General features: G+C 45.4%; 1 protein-coding gene across 2 annotated transcripts in view; it reads left to right on the top strand.

The window, feature by feature from the left end:
* Window positions 1-18,755, top strand: part of LOC144687520 (breakpoint cluster region protein) — a 598,462-nt gene that overhangs the window by 424,466 nt on the left and 155,241 nt on the right. For both annotated transcript variants that reach the window (XM_078553762.1, XM_078553761.1), the window contains exon 13: window positions 2,127-2,231. In XM_078553762.1, coding sequence (XP_078409888.1) covers window positions 2,127-2,231 — 105 coding nt within the window. The remainder of the gene's footprint in view (window positions 1-2,126; window positions 2,232-18,755) is intronic.

An 18,755-nucleotide genomic window follows, 5' to 3' on the forward strand; every position in this document is an offset into this window, starting at 1 on the left:
AAGAAGGCTGTGGGGTGACCTGATAGGGGTATTTAAGATACTGAAAGATTCAATAGGGTTTACGTAAAGAAGATGTTTTCACTTCTCAGAGAGAGGAGAACTGGGGACCATGAATATAAGATAGTCACTAATAAACCAGCAGGGAATTCAGGAGGTACGTCCTTATCCAAAGAAAGGTGGGAATGTGGAAAGTTGAGTTGAATATCATGGATCAATTTAGGGGGGAGCTAAATATACACAACAGGGAGAAAGGAATTGGCAGCATATTTTGATAGGGTGAGATGAAGAAGGGTGGGAGGAGACTCATGGAGCATAAACAGCTGCATAGACCTATGGACCGAATGTTGTTTCTGTGCAGTAAATTCTATGTATTGCTACATATTAGGCTCAGGGTAGCAACTCTGACTGACAGCATGGGCAGAGCAAAAGGACAGGCAGTCACATGCACATTCTCAAATCACCTCTCTCCCATTCAGTTCCTCTATTTCTCTCCTCACTATCCCCCTCTCTTTACCTTACACTTCCCCCTCTCCCACTTTCCTTCCCTCTATCCCTGTTCCTTCACTCTCTTCCGTTCCACTCTCCCTCTTCCCCTTTCCTTCCACCTTTGCCTTTCCTTCCCCCTCCCCATTTATTTCCCTCTCCCCATTTCCTTCCCGCTCCCCATTTCCTTCCCGCTCCCCATTTCCTTCCTGCTCCCCATTTCCTTCCCGCTCCCCATTTCCTTCCCGCTCCAACTCTCCTTCCCTCTCCCCCTCGCCTCCCCTCTCCCCCTCGCCTCCCACCTCCCCTCTCCCCCTCGCCTCCCCTCTCCCCCTCACCTCCCCTCTCCCCATCGCCTTCCCTCTCCCCCTCGCCTTCCTTCTCCTCCCTTACCTCCCGGTTCCTCCCTCCTTTCCTCTCCCCCTCACCAGCCCTCTCCTCCTTTCCCTCTCACTGCCTGTTTTCCCCTCTTGTTCCCCATTTTCCTCTCATTCCCCGTTTCCCTCTTGTTCCCCGTTTCCATCTTGATCTCCATTTCCCTCTTGTTCCTTGTTTCCCTCTCCATCCCTGATTCCCCTCGCTCCCTCACTTGGCCCGCTCGCTCCCTCACGTGGCCCCCTCGCTCCCTCACTTGGGCTTTCCCCTCGCGCCCCCGTCCTTTCCCCTCGCGCCCCCGTCCTTTCCCCTCGCGCCCCCGTCCTTTCCCCTCGCGCCCCCGTCCTTTCCCCTCGCGCCCCCGTCCTTTCCCCTCGCGCCCCCGTCCTTTCCCCTCGCGCCCCCGTCCTTTCCCCTCCCGCCCCCGTCCTTTCCCCTCGCGCCCCCGCCCTTTCCCCTCGCGCCCCCGCCCTTTCCCCTCGCGCCCCCGCCCTTTCCCCTCACGCCCCCGCCCTTTCCCCTCGCGGCCCCGCCCTTTCCCCTCGCGGCCCCGTCCTTTCCCCTTTTTCCCCTTCTTTCCTCTCTTTCATCTCCCATCCCTTTCCCCTCTTTCGCCCCCTTTCTTCTCTTTCACCCCCCATCCCTTTCCCCTCTTTCGCCCCCTTTCCTCTCTTTCACCCCCCATCCCTTTCCCCTCTTTTGCCCCCTTTCCTCTCTCAACCCCCCCTTTACCCTCTCTCTTTCCCTTTTGCCTCTCATTCTCTCTCTCTCCCCTTCTCCCTCTCTTGCTGTCTCTCTCTCTTCCTCTTTTTCTCTCTCTGCTTTCTCTCTCTCCCCTCACTCCCTGTCCTTTCTCTCCTCTCCATTCTTCTCTCTCTCATTGTCATGCATGAAGACACACCCCAACAGCAGTCAACACCTCCTGCAGGCAATAATTGGGAAATTAAAAATAACTGATATCAAAAGAATTCTGAGGAACAACTGTTTTAATGCTCAACAAGGTGGAATGATCCAGTCCTACATATTTGACTTCTCAAAATGCCCCTTAATCCCATTTCTATCCAGAAGTGTAATTTTCTTTTGAAACCCATTTCATTGCCCTCTTCAGTGGGCCTTCTTGGTCTAAGTTTGTGGACTTTGTCAACATTGTATTATGATACTTCTGAAAAAAACAAGATAAAAAGATTTGTTTTCCATTCTCTTTTCAAGTCCTCCTGCTAATGTTGCATTTTCAGTACAATAGCTGAAATGTATTTCTTTTGTTTCAGGTTTTAAGAGTTTTTCCCTCACCTCTGTTGAACTACAGATGCTCACAAATTCATGTGTGAAACTGCAAACTGTCCACAACATTCCATTAACTATCAATAAAGAAGGTAAGCAGCACAGAATGCCTTTGTGATCTTCTGAACATGGCTTTGAATGAGGTGTTTCTGAATGTATTCTGTCATATTTTCTCTTACAAAGTAATTTATAGTACAGAAATTCAGCTCACCAAGCCCACGCAGTGTTTATGCTCCACACAAGCCTCCTCCCAATCTTCTATAAGTCCTACTCCAGATGCTTAAACACAACAGTCTGAGGCTGACATTCCAGTGCAGTACTTGAGGGGATGCTGCATTGTCAGGAGTACCATCTTTTGTGAGACGTCCTACCTGCTCTCTCAGATGGATATAAAAGATTCCATGATGCTATATTCCAGAAGGCCAGATGGAGCCAATCTTTAAACATTTTTTTAGCATTTATTTACAGAGAATTAAATTACAAATATATATTTCCTAAACCAGCAACTACAGTTTGTATGCTCCTATTTATAGGGACACAAGTGAATTCCCTGTTAATGCCCACCACCTGCTGACGTTAAATACAGTTTAACATACAATTAACAGATGCCCTTCTTCCTCCTTAAATAAAATTTAGAGGTTATATGTACAACCAAAATATCAAAATGTTTTAAATCAAAGACCTCCGTATTATGTAAAAGTATTGCATTGTAAGACAGAAAATGCTGGAAAAACTCAGCCGGTCTGGCAACATCTGTGGAGAGACAAACAGAGTTAACGTTTAGAGTCCAATACAGTAAGTCCTCACTTTAAGTGGCAGTTGCGTTCCTGAAAATCGCCATTTTAAGTGAATCAACTTTAGATGAGTCATGGTTTCCCATAGGAATCAATGTTAAAGCTGAAGTTAGGTTTAGTGGGACATTTCTTACCCAGAAAAAAAATCAATGTACAAGTTGATATACTATACCCTACGTGTGTAGCACTGTGAATTCCTTGCTGAAATAACTTGCAAACTAAAATAAATCACTAAATATAAAAGAAATTGTATAAAAATTTAAATTAGATATCATTCACCAGTTTCCCTCTCTTCTTAGGCAGTGCCTCGGGCTCAGGGATGATTTGCTTCCACTCCGGCTTGATGGGTTGTGGGAGATGTTTGACCTCTTCAGGGATAGCTTGAGGACACCCCTGAAGTGTTTCAGTGGAGATGGCTTTGAGTAATTTAGAGTCTCGATGCTGGGCATGTTGGCTTGGGGGAAGACCTGGCTGTTGCACGGCCTTTCTTACCACTGGTTTTGGAGGATCTTTCAAAGGCACTGCTGGTGGTGCTTTGAGTTTCCTGCATGATACCATGACCTTAGAGTGTGCGATCCTGGTCCTCCTCTTCTGAGAAGCTCAGTGACTGAAGTTGGAGTGATTTGGTTTCAATCGAAGCAGCAAGGGTCCTGGTGAAGTTAATGGAATGAAGGGCCAGAATCATTATCAACTTTGAAAAATTTAACTAAGGACCCTTCGAATGGTTTCTTTTTCTTCTCCCGGTAGATGTCTCTGTAGTAGCTAATTAAATCATTGATCCCCCTGCTCACTTTGGCACTGTGCTCTCTGTTTGGGTCATCCTCCGTGAAGATTTCCATTGCCTCTTCCATAAGCTGGAAAGCTCTTGACAAGTCATTTTGTTGACAAAACTCAAGGGGGTGGTGTTTCGATGTGGTCTTCCTCTTCAGCTTGTTGACTCTCTAGCTGTGTTAAGTCTTCATTGGCTAATTCATGGTGGCAATTCCACCATGTCAGCCTCATCTACATCATCAAAGCTAGTCTTCCTCACCAAGGTGATGATTTCACGCTGAACTTCAGACTTCAGGGACAGTGTTGAGAGATTCTCCATGGCCACTGACATACTTGGACCACAATTTCTGCCACACACTGTTAGACAACACGACTTCATCCCATAAATCAGCGATATTATTAGTACTCTTTAGGATGTTGTAGCCACGCCAAAATAACCTGACTAGCGCATTCTCACCATCTATTGCCTTGATGAGCTGGGAGAAGGTATGGCGTAGTAAGTTTGCATGCTGCAATTGCTCCCTGATCCATGGGCTGTAGCAATGATGTTGTGTAGGGTGGTAGGAAAATTCACCTTCGCATTTTCAGACAATTCATCAAGGCTGACAGGATGACCCAGGCAATTATCCAAGAGGAGCAATACCGTGAAGGCGAGATTTTCGCTGGTGAAATATTTTCTCCAGGCAAGAATGGCATACAGAGAGAACCATTCTTGAAAGAGTGCCCCTGTCATTCAGGCTTTTTTATTTAAATGCCAAATGGCGTGCAAATGTTCGTTGCAATAACCCTTCAATGTCCATGGTGTCTTGGGCTGGTACATCACTAAGGGCTTAAACTTTAAATCACCTGTAGCGTTTCCACCCAGCAGAACAGACAAGCAACCTTTTGCAACTTCAAATCCTGCCATCGTCTTCTCCTCTTTCAAAATGTATGTTCCCTGTAGCATATCTTCCCAAAAAAGCCCCGTCTCATCAACATTAAAAACTTGGTTTGGTGAGGAGTCACCCTTTTCAATGACTCTCTTCAAATGGGCAGGGAATTCATCAGCCGCTTCTGTATCAGTACCAGCTGCTATGCTGGATATTTTAATTTTGGGCAGATGGGAATGCTTCTTAACTAGCATTGAAACTTTCTGACTGAGAACTCTCATCCTGCTCATTCTGTAAGTCTTCATACAGGCTTTTGGTTTTTTCTTTCTTCATGCTTAATAGTGATTTAAAAGTCTCACCCACAGCAAAACTGCAAAATTTAAATCAAATTTAAATCTTCCAACTTTTTGTTTGAAAAAAAGAAACACTTTAAAAGTGATTGAAGAGTCTCACCCAAAACTCTGGCTTTGGATGCCTCTGTCTATTTTTTTAAAATAAAATGTTGCCTCGAATACAGGACCACATAACAGTACAATGGCAGCGACCCGACAGGACCCAATGATGCGTGAAACAGGAGAAAACGTTATAACGGAGATCAGCACTCAGAACGAGGAAATGGGACACAAGACAAGCACCACTTTATAGCAAATCCACTTAAATCAGGGCACCTTAAAACGAGGACTTAGTCTAACTCTTCTTCAGAACGTCTTCACCTTACATTGTAGGACACCCTCCTCGAAGACCCTAATAATTTCTTCGTACATGCATTTCTTTTCGTAAGATAATCCAACAGTTGATGACTTAAATCCATCCGTCTTATGTTAGAGATTTCCTTCCTCTCTAGCTATTTTTGCAAACCAGCAAGGTCAACCCATAACCTTTTCTCACTCACACTTTTCTTAATGTGAGGCGTAGTGTTATTGTCACTGGACTAGTAATCCAGAGACGCAGGGTAATGTTCTGGGAACCCGAGTTCAAATCCTGCGATGGCAGATGGTGGAATTTGAATTCAATAAAAATCTGGAATTAAAAGTCTAATGATGATGATGTTGCAAAAACCTTTGTGGTTCACTAATGTCCTTTAGGGGAGGAAACTTGTCTCTGACTCCAGACCCACAGCAATGTGGTTGACCCTTAAATGCCCTCTGAAATGGCCTAGCAAGCCACTCAGTTGTAACAAAACGTTACAAAGTCACAAAAAAGGAATGAAACCAGACGGACCACCTGGCATTGACCTAGGTACCAGAAATGACAATGGCAATCTCAGCCCAGTTGAACCTGCAAAGTCCTCCTTTCTAACATCTGAGGGCTAGTGCCAAATTTGGGAGAGCTGTCTCACAGATGACTCAAGCAACAGCCTGACATAACCATCCTCATGGAATCATACCTCACAGATAATGTCCCAGACACCACCATCATCATCCCTGGGTATGTCCTGTCCCACCAGCAGGACAGGCCCAGCAGAGGTGGTGGCACAGTCGTATACAGTCAGGAGGGAATTGCCCTGTGAGTCCTCAACATCAACTCTGGACCTCATGAAGTTTAAACTAAACTAAAATAGCAGGGGGATGGGAACCTATGCAAGGAGCCAGAGGAAGGGTAATCAAAGACAAGAACAAAAGACAGAAAGCAGAATAAGAAAAGTGATAGTCAGAGAAATCAAGGGCAAGAATCAAACAGTGAAAAATAGTGGGAATGGGACAATTAATGTTAAAAAGACAAGCCTTAAGGCTTTGTGCCTTAACGCGAGGAGCATTTGAAATTAAGTGGATGAATTAACCACGCAAATAGATGTAAACAGGTATAATATAGTCGGGATTACAGAGACATGGCTGCAGGGTGACCACGGGTGGGAACTGATCATCCAGAGGTATTCAGTATTTAGGAAGGACAGACAAAAAGGAAAAGGTGGTGGAGTTGCATTGCTGGTCAAAGAGGAAATTAACGCAAGAGTGAGGAAAGATATTAGCTCCGACGATGTGGAATCTGTATGGGTAGAGCTGAGAAACACTAAAGGCTAAAAAACGTTAGTGGGGGTTATATATAGACCCCCAAACTGTAGTGGTGATGTTGGGAATGGCATTAAACAGGAAATTAGAGATGCATGTAATAAAGGAACATTTGTAATTATGGGTGACTTTAATATGCATATAGATTGGGCAAATCAAATTAGTAACTATACCGTAGAGGAGGAATTCCTGGAGTGTATATGGGATGTTTTTCTGGACCAATACATTGAGGAAACAACGAGAGAACAGGCCATCCTCGATTGGGTATTGTGTAATGAGAAAGGAATAATTGGCAATTCAGTTGTGCGAGGCCCATTGGGGATGAGCAACCGTAATATGATAGAATTCTTCATCAAGATGGAGAGTGACGTAGTTGATTCTGAGACTTGGGTCCTGAATCTTAATAAAGGAAACTACGATGGTATGAGGTGCAAGTTGGCTATGATGGATTGGGAAATGTTACTTGGATGACGGTGGATAGGCAATGGCAAACATTCAAAGAGCGCATGGGTGAACTGCAACAATTCTTGTCTGGCGCAAAAGTAAAACAGGAAAGGTGGCCAAACCATGGCTTACAAGGGAAATTGGACATCGTACTAGATGCAAGGAAGAGGCATATAAATTGGAAAGAAAAAAACAACAGACCTGAGAATTGGGAGCAGTTTAGAATTCAGCAAAGGAGGACCAAGGGATTGATTGAGAAGGGGAAAATAGAGTACGAGAGTAAGCTTGCAGGGAACATGAAAACTGACTGTAAAAGTTTCTATAGGTATGTGAAGAGAAAAAGATTGGTGAAGACAATTGTAGGTCCCTTACAGTCAGAAACAGGGGAATTTATAATGGGGAACAAAGAAATGGCTGACCAACTAATGACATACTTTGGTTCTGTCTTCACAAAGGAGGACACTAATAACATACCAGAAATGTTGGGGAACACAGGGTTTAGTGAGAGGGAAGAACTGAAAGAAATCAGTATGTGTGGGGAAATAGTGTTGGGGAAATTGATGGGATTGAAGGCCGATAAATCCCCGGGGCCTGATAATCTACATCCCAGAGTACTTAAGGAAGTGGCCATAGAAATAATGGATGCATTGGTGGTCATCTGCCGAGATTCTATAGACTCTGGAACAGTTCCTACAGATTGGAGGGTAGCTAATGTAACCCCACTATTTAAAAGGGAGGCAGAGAGAAAACAGGGAATTGGAGATCAGTCAGCCTGACGTCAGTAGTGGGGAAAATTCTAGAGTCCATTATAAAAGATTTAATAGCTGAGCACATGGAAAACAGTGGCAGAATCGGACAGAGTCAGCATCGATTCATGAAAGGGAAATCATGCTTGACAAATCTAGTGGAATTTTTCGAGGATGTAACTAGTAGAGTTGATGAGGGGGAACCAGTGGATGTGGTTTATTTGGACTTTCAGAAGGCTTTCGACAAAGTCCCACATAAGAGATTGGCGTGTAAAATTAAAGCACATAGGATTGGGGGTGGTGTATTGAGATGGATAGAAAACTGGTTTGCAGACAGGAAACAAAGAGTAGGGATAAACAAATTCAGAATTTTCCGAATAGCAGGCAGTGACTAGTGGGGTACCGCAGGGATCGGTGTTGTATATTAATGATTTAGATGAGGGAATTAAATGTAATATCTCCAAATTTGCAGATGACACAAAGCTGGGTGGAAGGGTGAGCTGTGAGGAGGATGCAGAGATGCTTCAGTGTGATTTGGACAAGCTGAGTGAGTGGGCAAATGCATGGCAGATGCAGTATAATGTGGATAAATGTGAGGTTATCCATTTTGGCAGCAAAAACAGGAAGGCAGATTATTATCTGAATGGCTATAAATTGAGAGAGGGGAATGTGCAACGAGACCTGGGTGTCCTTGTACACCTTGTCACTAAAGGTAAGCATGCAGGTGCAGCAGACGGTAAAGAAGGCAAATGGTATGTTGGCCTTCTTAGCCAGAGGATTCAAGAACAGGAACAGAGATGTCTTGCTGCAATTGTACAGGGTCTTGGTGAGACCACATCTGGAATATTGTGTGCAGTTTTGGTCTCTTTATCTGAGGAAGGATGTACTTGTTATAGAGGGAATGCAGCGAAGGTTTACCCGACTGATTCCTGGGATGGCGGGACTGACATATGAGGAGAGATTGAGTCAATTAGGATTATATTTGCTGGAGTTCAGAAGAATGAGGGGGGATCTCATAGAAACCTATAAAATTCAAACAGGACTAGGCAGGGTAGATGCAGGAAGGATGTTCCCGATGGTGGGGGAGTCCAGAACCAGGGGTCACAGTCTGAGCATATGGGGTAGACCATTTAGGACTGAGATGAGGAGAAATTTCTTCACCCAGAGAGTGGTGAGCCTGTTGACTTCGTTACCACAGAAATTAGTTGAGACCAAAACATTGTATGCTTTCAAGAAGGAGTTCGATATAGTTCTTGGGGCGAAAGGGATCAAAGGGTATGGGGAGAAAGCGGGAGCAGGCTATTGAGTTGGATGATCAGCCATGATCATAATGAATGGTGGAGCAGGCTCGAAGGGCCGAATGGCCTACTCCTGCTCCTAGTTTCAATGCTTCTAAGTCTCATGGAATCAGGTCAAACATGGGCAAGAAATCTGCTGATTACCACATACCACCCTCCCTCATCTGAAAAATCAGTGCTCCTTCATGTTGCACACCACTTGGAGAAAGCACTGAGAGTGGCAAGGGCGCAGAATGTACTCTGGGTGGAGGACTTCAATGTCCATCACCAAGAGTGGCTCGGTAGCACCACCACTGACCGAGCTGGCCGAGTCCTAGCTGCTAGACTGGGTCCGCAGCAGGTGGTGAGGGAAAAACACACTTGACCTCATCCTCATCAATCTGCCTGCTGCAGATGCATCTGTCCATGACAGTATCGGTAGGAGTGACCACCGCACAATCGTTGTGGAGACAAAGTCCCACCTTCACATTGAAGATACCTTCTATCGTGTTGTGTGGCACTATCACTGTGCTGAATGGGATAGATTTCAAACAGATCTAGCAACTCAAGGCTGGGCACCCATGAGGTGCTGTGGGCCATCAGCAGCAGCAGAATTGTACTTGAACACAATCTGTAACCTCATTGCCCAGCATATCCCCCACTCTACCAGCAAGCCAGAAGATCAATCCTGGTTCAATAAAGAGTGCAGGAGGGCATGCCAGGAGCAGCACCAGGCATCCTTGAAAAACAGGTGTCAACCTCGTAAAGCTATAACACAGGACTACTTGCATGCCAAACAGCATAAGCAGCAAGCAATAGAGAGAGCTAAACGATTCCACAACCAACGGATTAGATCTAAGCTCTGCAGTCCTGCCACATCCAGCCGTGAATGGTGGTGGACAACTAAACAACTCACTGGAGGAGAATGCTCCATCATCCTCAATGATGAAGGAACCCAACACACCAGTGCAAAAGATAAGGCTGAAGTATTTGCTACAATCTCAGCCAGAAGTGCCAAGAGGTTAATTCACCTCAGCTTCCTCTGGAGGTCCCCAGCATCACAGATGCCATGTCTTCAGTCAATTTGATTCACTCCACGTGATATCAAGAAATGGCTGAAGGCACTGGATACTGCAAAGGCTATGGGCACTGACAATATCCCAGCAATAGTACTGAAGACTTGTGCTCCAGAATTTGCCACACCCCTAGCCAAGCTGTTCCAGTACAGCTACAACACTGGCATCTACCTGCTTATGTGGAAGATTGCTCACGTATGTCCTGTGCACAAAAATCAGGACAAATCCAACCCAGCCAATTACTGCCCCATCAGTCTACTCTCGATTACCAGTAAAGTAATGGAAGAGGTCAACAACAGTGCTATCAAGCGGCACTTGCTTCCCAATAACCTGCTCAGTGAAGCACAGTTTGGGTTCCGCCAGGGCCACCCAGCTCCTGACCTCATTACAGCCTTGGTTCAAACATGGACAAAAGAGCTGAACTCCCGAGGTGAGGTGAGAGTGACTGCCCTTGACATCAAGGCCGCATTTGACCGCGTGTGGCATCAAGGAGCCCTAGCAAAACTGGAGTCAATGGGAATCAGGTGGGAAACTCTCCACTGGTTGGAGTCATACCTCGCACAAAGGCAGATGGTTGTAGTTGTTGGAGGTCACTCATCTCAACTCCAGGACATCATTGCAGGGGTTCCTCAGGGTAGTGTCCTCAGCCCAACCATCTTCAGCTGCTTCATCAATGACCTTCCTTCCATCATAAGGTCAGAAGTGGATATATTCGCTGATGATTGCACAATATTCAGCACCATTCGCGACTCCTCAGATACTGAAGCAGTCCATGTCCAAACGCAGCAAGACCTGGACAATATCCAGGCTTGGGCTGACAAGTAGCAAGTAACATTGGCACCACACAAGTGTCAGGCAATGACCATCTCCAACGAGAGAGAATCCAACCATTGCCCCTTGATGTTCAATGGCATTATCATCACTGAATCCCCCACTATCAACATTCTGAGGGTTACCATTGACCAGAAACTGAGCTGGATGAGCCATGTAAACACGGTGGTTACAAGAGCAGGTCAGAGGCTAGGAATCACGCGACGAGTAACTCACCTCCTGACTCTCCAAAGCCTGTCCACCACCTACAAGGCACAAGTCAGGAGTGTGATGGAATACTCCCCACTTGCCTGGATGAGTGCAGCTCCCACAACACTCAAGAAGCTTGGCACCGTACGGGACAAAGCAGCCCGTTTGATTGGCACCAAACATTCACTCCTTCCACCACCGACGCACAGTCGCAGCAGTGTATACCATCTACAATATGTACTGCAGGAATTCACCAAGGCTTCTTCAACAGCACCTTCCAAACCCACGATCACCACCATCTAAAAGGACAAGGGCAGTAGATAGATGCGAACACCACCACCTGGAAGCTTCCCTCCAAGCCACTCACCAAAATGACTTGGGAATATATCACCGTTCCTTCACTGTCGCTGGGTCAAAATCCTGGAACTCCCTTCATAACAGCACTGTAGGCGTACCTACACTGCAGGGACTACAGCAGTTCAAGGTGGCAGCTCACCACCACCTTCTCAAGGGCAACTAGGGATGGGCAATAAATGCTGGCCTGGCCAGTGAAGCCCGCATCCCATGAATGAATTTAAAAAAACATTATTCCACTATGTATAACATTCAATAGGCATACTTCAGAACATTCACTGTACAGAATCTCACTCAGATTATTTGATGAATTGAATTCCATATCCACTGCCAACACAAGAGCTAGTGTTTTAGCAACCAGGGTATTGTTAACAATCCTTTTTATTTTCTTAGTTTCCCAAACTAAAGAACAATGTTTCCCATTCTTAACATCAGATATATTATGAAACCAGCTGTAGCATGATAGCCATTGGAAGATTAGCATGGTAAAGCATCATTAAAAATGTCTAGTTTCATGTTCTTTGGGTAACCTAAAGATGTAAACTTACTTGCACATTTATCCAGATTTAACTTTCCTAATGTTTTATTTGCCCATAAAACCTTTTCAACTTTAGGCTATTTCATTGTGGTACATAACTTCAACACGAGCAATAATCGAAAAACAGGATACTGAAAATCTGAAATAAAAACAGAAAATGCTGGAAATACTCAGCAGGTTCTGGTAGCGTCTATGTAAAAAAGCAGAGTTGATGTTTCAGGTCTGTGACCTTTCATCAGAACTGGGAAAAGTTAGAGATATAATCGGTTTTAAGCAATGCGTGGGTCGGACAAAGACAAAAGGAAGATCTGTAATAAGTTGAAAGTCAGGAGAGATTGAATTGACAGCTAGAGTTAGTCTTTCAGGGCCTAAGTGAATGTTAATGGAGCAAGACAATGAATAAAGAAACAAAAGATGTGCCGAGAGCAGGTATGCTGCTGACTGAAAGCAAAAACCAGAAACGAGCAAAGGAAAGGAAACAAATTGGAGCACAGATTAAGTTCTGAAATTGTTAAACTCCATGTTGAGTCCAGAAGTCTGTAAGGTGCCTAATCAAAAGATTACATTGGCTTCAATGGAACAGTGCAGTAGGCCAAGGACAGAGATGTCAGTGTGAGAGCAAAGTGGAGAATTAAAATGATAGGCCAGCGGAATCTCGGGGTCGTGCTTGCCAATTGAATGGAGATTTTCCACAAAGCAGTCACCCAATCTGCGTTTTACTTCCCCAGTGTCGAGGAGATCTGGAAGACTAACCCTTCTGTCATGCAATCTCTCCTGACTTTCACCCTATCACAAATTTTCCTTTTGTCTTTGTCTCACCACCTCTTCTCAAAACCTATTACATGTGTAACTTTACCCAGTTCAGATGAAAGGTTACAGATCTGAAACATTAACTCTGTTTCTCTACTCAAATGCTGCCATAGCCTGCTGAGTATTTCTAGCATTTTCTGGTTTACATCAAGTCTAGTCTGACTGTACAACCTGTTCAACTGACCAATGAAGCATCACAATTGCTCTGTCTCTTTTTTTGACATAACATCATTTTTCTGTGATGACCTAGTCAGATTAGCCAGGATGGGAATAACACTGTCTAAATAGGATGGTTGATTTAAAGTTATTCCAGAGCTAGTCTGCTTAATATCCAAACCAATATATGTAAAAGCCCCACAAGCCTGACTCCCAATATTAAATTCTACTTTAGTCTTATTAATAGCACATTTCTCAAAATTGCACAGTACCGCCCATAAGAAATCTGCATCATGAAGGTGACTGAAAGTTTTCCTTTATGATATCAATAAAACATCATGGGATCTGCTTTTAGTTGAACACAACTTATTTTCAGCAAAACAGATCTCACTGATAAATATAACACCCTCAAAGCATCATTCAGGCCATATTCACATTTATTTAGTTTGCATAGTTTTCCTTGTGCACCTGCTGCCTCTTTGGATAGTTTTAGAAACACTTCTTTCTGAAAAGCATCGCCTTGCAATAATATGGCCAATTGACCTCCGTTCCCATGAATATGTGGCCGGAAGACTTTGAAAAGATTTCTGAGATCTCTTTCATTCACTCTAACATCTGGATCACCCAGTCGTTCTTCAGACACTTATGAACTAGCCTCGCTTGAGTCTTATAAGTTCCACTTGAAAGGACTTTTTCAGTACAAATGCACCTATGTGACAAGGCTGGTTGACCTTTACTTGTACCTCAGAATGAACTCCAAACTCTCTCCAATTATCTAACTCCCTTTCTTTTGCCTCTCTTAAAGTTTATCTTCAAGTTTATTGGGCACCACTAAAAGTTAATGGTCATGAGGACTCCTGTTTCTCTTGCGAGACTATTCTGTGACCTTTACTTAAATGTCTAATCTTTTCAAGCCATGGCTTCCACTTGCATTTATGTCTGGTGGGATGACTACTGTGAGATCTCTCTCTCGTAATATCCAAGGGTCTGTCTCCAGTTCGTGATTGTTGTCTGACACACATCATTTCCTGCACCAGGCAGTGGCGTAGTGGTATTGTCACTGGACTGGTAATCCAGAGACCCAGGGTAATGCTCTGGGGTCCCAGGTTCCAATCCCACCATGGCAGAATTTGAATCCAATAAAAATTTGGGTTTAAAAGTCTAATGATGGCCATGAGACCATTGTCGATTGTTGTAAAAATCCATCTGGTTCACTAATGTCCTTTAGGGAAGGAAATCTGCCGCCATCACCTGGTCTGGCCTGCATGTGACTCCAGATCCACAGCAATGTGGTTAACTCTTAAATGCCCTCTGAAATGGCCTAGCGAGCCACTCAGTTGTAACAAACCGCGACAAAGTCACAAAAAAGGAATGAAACCGGACAGATCACCTGGCATTGACCTAGGCACCAGAAACGATAACGGCAAACCTAGCCCTGTCGACCCTGCATGTCCTCCTTGCTAACATTTGGGGGCTTGTGCCAAAATTAGGAGAGATGTCTCATAGACTAGACAAGCAACAACCTGACATAGTCACACTCATGTAATCATACATTACAGATCATGTCCCAGACACTACCATCACCATCCCTGGGCATGTCCTGTCCCACCAGCAGGACAGACCCAGCAGAGGTGGTGGCACAGTGGCACACAGTCGGGAAGCAGTTGCCTGGGAGTCCTCAACATTGACTCCGGGCCCCCTGAAGTCTCATAGCATCAGGCCAAACATCAGCAAGGAAACCTCGATGAGCCGAATGGCCTATTTTGGCTCCAGCATCTTATGGTCTTATGGTCCTGCTGATTATCTCGTACCGCCACCCCCCCCCCACACCCCTACCAAGCTGTTGAATCGGCAAACCTCCATGTTGAACACCACTTGGAGGAAGAACTGAGAACGGCAAGAGCGCAGAATGTACTCTAGGTGGAGGACATCAAGAGTGGCTTGGTAGCACCACCACTGACCAAGTTGGCCGATTCCTAAAGGACATAGCTGCAAGACTGGGCCTTTGGCAGGTGATGAGGGAATCAACAAGAGGGAAAAACATACTTGACCTCATCCTCCCCAACCTGCTGCTGCAGGTGCATCTGTGCATGATAGTGTCAGTAGAAGTGACCACCACACAGTCCTTGTGGAGATAAAGTCCTGTCTTCACATTAGGATATCCTCCATCGTGTTACCACAATCTGTAACCTCATAGCCCAGCATATCCACCAACTCTACAGCTCTGCAGTCCTGCCACATCCAGTCATGAATGGTGGTGGGCAATTAAACAAATCACTGGAGGAGGAGGCTCCACAAATATCCCCAACTTCAATGATGGGGGAGCCCAGCACGTCAGTGCAAAAGATGAGGCTGAAGCATTCGCAACATTCTTCAGCCAGAAGTGCCAAGTCCCCAGCATCTCAGCATACCAATTCAGTTCACTCCATGTGATATCAAGAAACGCCTGAAGACACTGGATACTGCGAAGGCTATGGGTCCTGACAATATTCCGGCAATAGCACTGAAGACTTGTGCTCCAGAACTTTCCATGCCCCTAGCCAAGCTGCTCTAGTATAGCTGCAACACTGGCACCTCTCGGCAATGTGGAAAATTGCCCACATATGTCCTGTACACAAAAAGCAGGACAAATCCAACCCGGCCAATTACCACCCCAACAGTCTACCCTCCATCATCAGTAAAGTGATGGAAGGGGTCATCAACAGTGCTATCAAGCGGCACTTGCTTAGCAATAACCTCCCTGATGCTCAGTTTGGGTTCGACCAGGGCCACTCAACTTCTGACCCCATTATAGCCTTGGTTCAAACATGGACAAAGGAGCTGAACTCCAATGGTGAGGTGTGAGTGAATAAGATTAAGATTTAGGCAGCATTTGACCAAGTGTGGCATCAAGGAGCACTACCAAAACTGGAGTCAATGGGAATCAGGGGGAAAATTCTCTGCTGGTTGGAATCATACCTAGCACAAAGGCAGGTGCTTGTGGCTGTTGGAGGTCAATCATCTCAGTTCCAGGACATCACTGCAGGAGTTCCTCAGGATACTGTCCTAGGCCCAACCATCTTCAGCTGCTTCATCAGTGACCTTCCTACCACTGTAAGGTCAGAAGTGGGTTGACAAATGGCAAATAACATACGTGCAACAGAAGTACCAGGCAATGACCATCTCCAGCAAAAGAGAATCTAACCATTATCCCTTGACATTCAATGGCATTACCATCGCTGAATCCCCCACTATCAACATCCTGGGGCTTACCATTGACCAGAAACTGAACTGGACCAGCCATATAAATACTGTAGCTACAAAAGCAGGTCAGAGGCTAGGAACCCTGCTGCAAGTAACTCACTTCCTGACTCCCCAAAACCTGTCCTCCATGTACAAGGCACAAGTCAGGAGTGTGATGGAATACTCTCCATTTGCCTGGATGAGTGCAGCTCCCACAACACTGACACCATCCAGGACAAAGCAGCCCACTTGATTGGCACCCCTTCCAGAAGTATTCACTCCCTCCACCACCAACACACAGTGGCAGCAGTGTGTACTATCTACAAGATGCACTGCAGGAATTCACCAAGATTCCTTAGGCAGCACCTTCCAAACCTACGACCGCTAACATCTAAAAGGGCAAAGGCAGCAGATGCATGGAAACACCACCACCTGGAAGTTCCCCTCCAAGCCACTCACCATCCTTACCTGGAAATCTATCACCGTTTCTTCACTGTTGCTGGGTCAAAATCCTGGAACTCCCTCCCTAACAGCAAGTGGATGTACCTACGCCACAGGGACTGTAGCGATTCAAGGAGGCAGCTCACCACCATCTTCTCAAGGGCAATTGGGGATGGACAATAGATGCTGGCCTAGCCAGTGACGCCCATATCCCGTAAATGAATAATAAAATAATCTCTTTCAGCCAAGCCTGCCAGTCCATGGATCTCAATTAAAAGCAAAATACAGTGGATGCTGGAAATCCGAGACAAAAAACAGAAAATGCTGGAAAATCTCAGCAGGTCTGACAACATCTGTGGAGAGGGAAAAACAAAGGTAATGCTTCGAGTCCGTATTAATACGGACTCAAAATGTTAACTTTGCTTTTCTCACTCCACAGATGCTGTCCGACCTGCTGAGTTTTTCCAGCATTTTGTGTTTTTGTGTCATGGATCTCAATTCTTGGCCGTTATCCTGAATACTCAACTAATATTTAAACTTACCAGTAGCTTTTCTGGAATGTCCCACAATTGTCGCATCCTTCCATTCACTGGACCCCTCTGAGATAACTGTCACCCAAGTACCCACCCTGGACAATTGGCCTATGGATGTGATAGCTCTGTCCTGCGTGTTATGATCAATCAGATTACCACTATCCAGTCCTTCGCCCATTGCATTCTGCTGCTCAGGGCCTTCACCACAAAACACATGGGATGGATTTTTTGGGGTGCCACAGCCCCCAACCCCCAACAGCACCCCCCCTACACCTGACTTAAAAGTCAGTGCAGAGCCTTCGCATGATTCTGACGGCTGTTCAGCAGCAAGTTAATGATGAGAGCAGCTTTAATTGCTTTGAGATGAGACTTCCGCCACTATCTCAAGAGGAAGTGTCACCTTACAAGAGTTGTTGACCAATTGGATAGGCCGGCAGCTCTGTAGTCCCACCGGGAGCACTGGCAACTGCAATAGGCCCAAGGGTGGCTGGGTGTCCCGACACTTCCTCCGCCCCTCCAGTAAAATTTCATACAGGTCAGGGGTGGACAGGGAGGTAGCATGAAGAGCAACCACTGGATTTTACAATGTTGATGGCAGGGTATCCCATTAACTGTCAAGGGGCGATAGTTAGATTGTCTCTTGTTGGAGATGGTCATTGCCTGACACTTGTGTGGCATGAATGTTACTTCCACTTATCAGCCCAAACCTGAAAATTATGCAGGCTTTGCTGCACGTGGGAGTCTCAAACAAACACTGTGGAATCATCAACAAATATCCCCACTTCTGATCTTATGATGGAGGGAAGGTCATTGATGAAACAGCTGATGATAGTAGGGCCTAGGACACTACCCTGAGGCCTTTCAGCTGTGGTTTTCATTAGTATGATCTTGTTATTATACGTTTCTGAACTTGTATCGGCAAATTCCCCTCCAACATTCATCAAAAACATTCCTGGTGTTCCAAATCTGCTCCCTATCCATTTCTCTATGATTTTGTCTATAATAACCCTTTTATCCTAACTATGCAGTATTGTGGAAAGACTAAATCTGGTTGCCAAGTATATGAAATGTAGAATGAATATTTTGCTGTCGTTGTCCCACACCTTTAGATCCATAGCAACAACTCTTTAAAGTCATGTTGTACTGGAAGAGTTACAATGGGATATGGCAGTGTCACCCAACACTCCATACAAATTTCATAATTCTCACTCATCTCTTCTATTCACCTCGTATAATCTACATCATGTACACCTGCATCTTTTAGTAGGATTTTTAGCCTTTGGTAAGTAAGGTGAGCAAGTTGTCTATGTGCTGATTTTTAGGGGTGCCATGGGCCCTGTTTCCTGACTTAAAAGGTCAGTGGGAAGAGCAGCCAGAGGAAGAACGGCTGCCCCACTGACATTTAATAGTCAATTGGCTGTTAATAGGCTAGAGGCTGGATTTGCAACCCCCGAGGGACAGGAAATCTTGCCTCCGAGAGTTGCCAGCCAGTTGGATGGCTGGCAGCTTTGTGGTCACAGCAGCGCCAAGCTGCCGGTGGCCGCTGCCGGTACTAA

This window comes from Cetorhinus maximus, chromosome 12 (assembly GCF_964194155.1).
Source record: "Cetorhinus maximus chromosome 12, sCetMax3.hap1.1, whole genome shotgun sequence".
Classification (NCBI taxonomy): domain Eukaryota; kingdom Metazoa; phylum Chordata; class Chondrichthyes; order Lamniformes; family Cetorhinidae; genus Cetorhinus; species Cetorhinus maximus.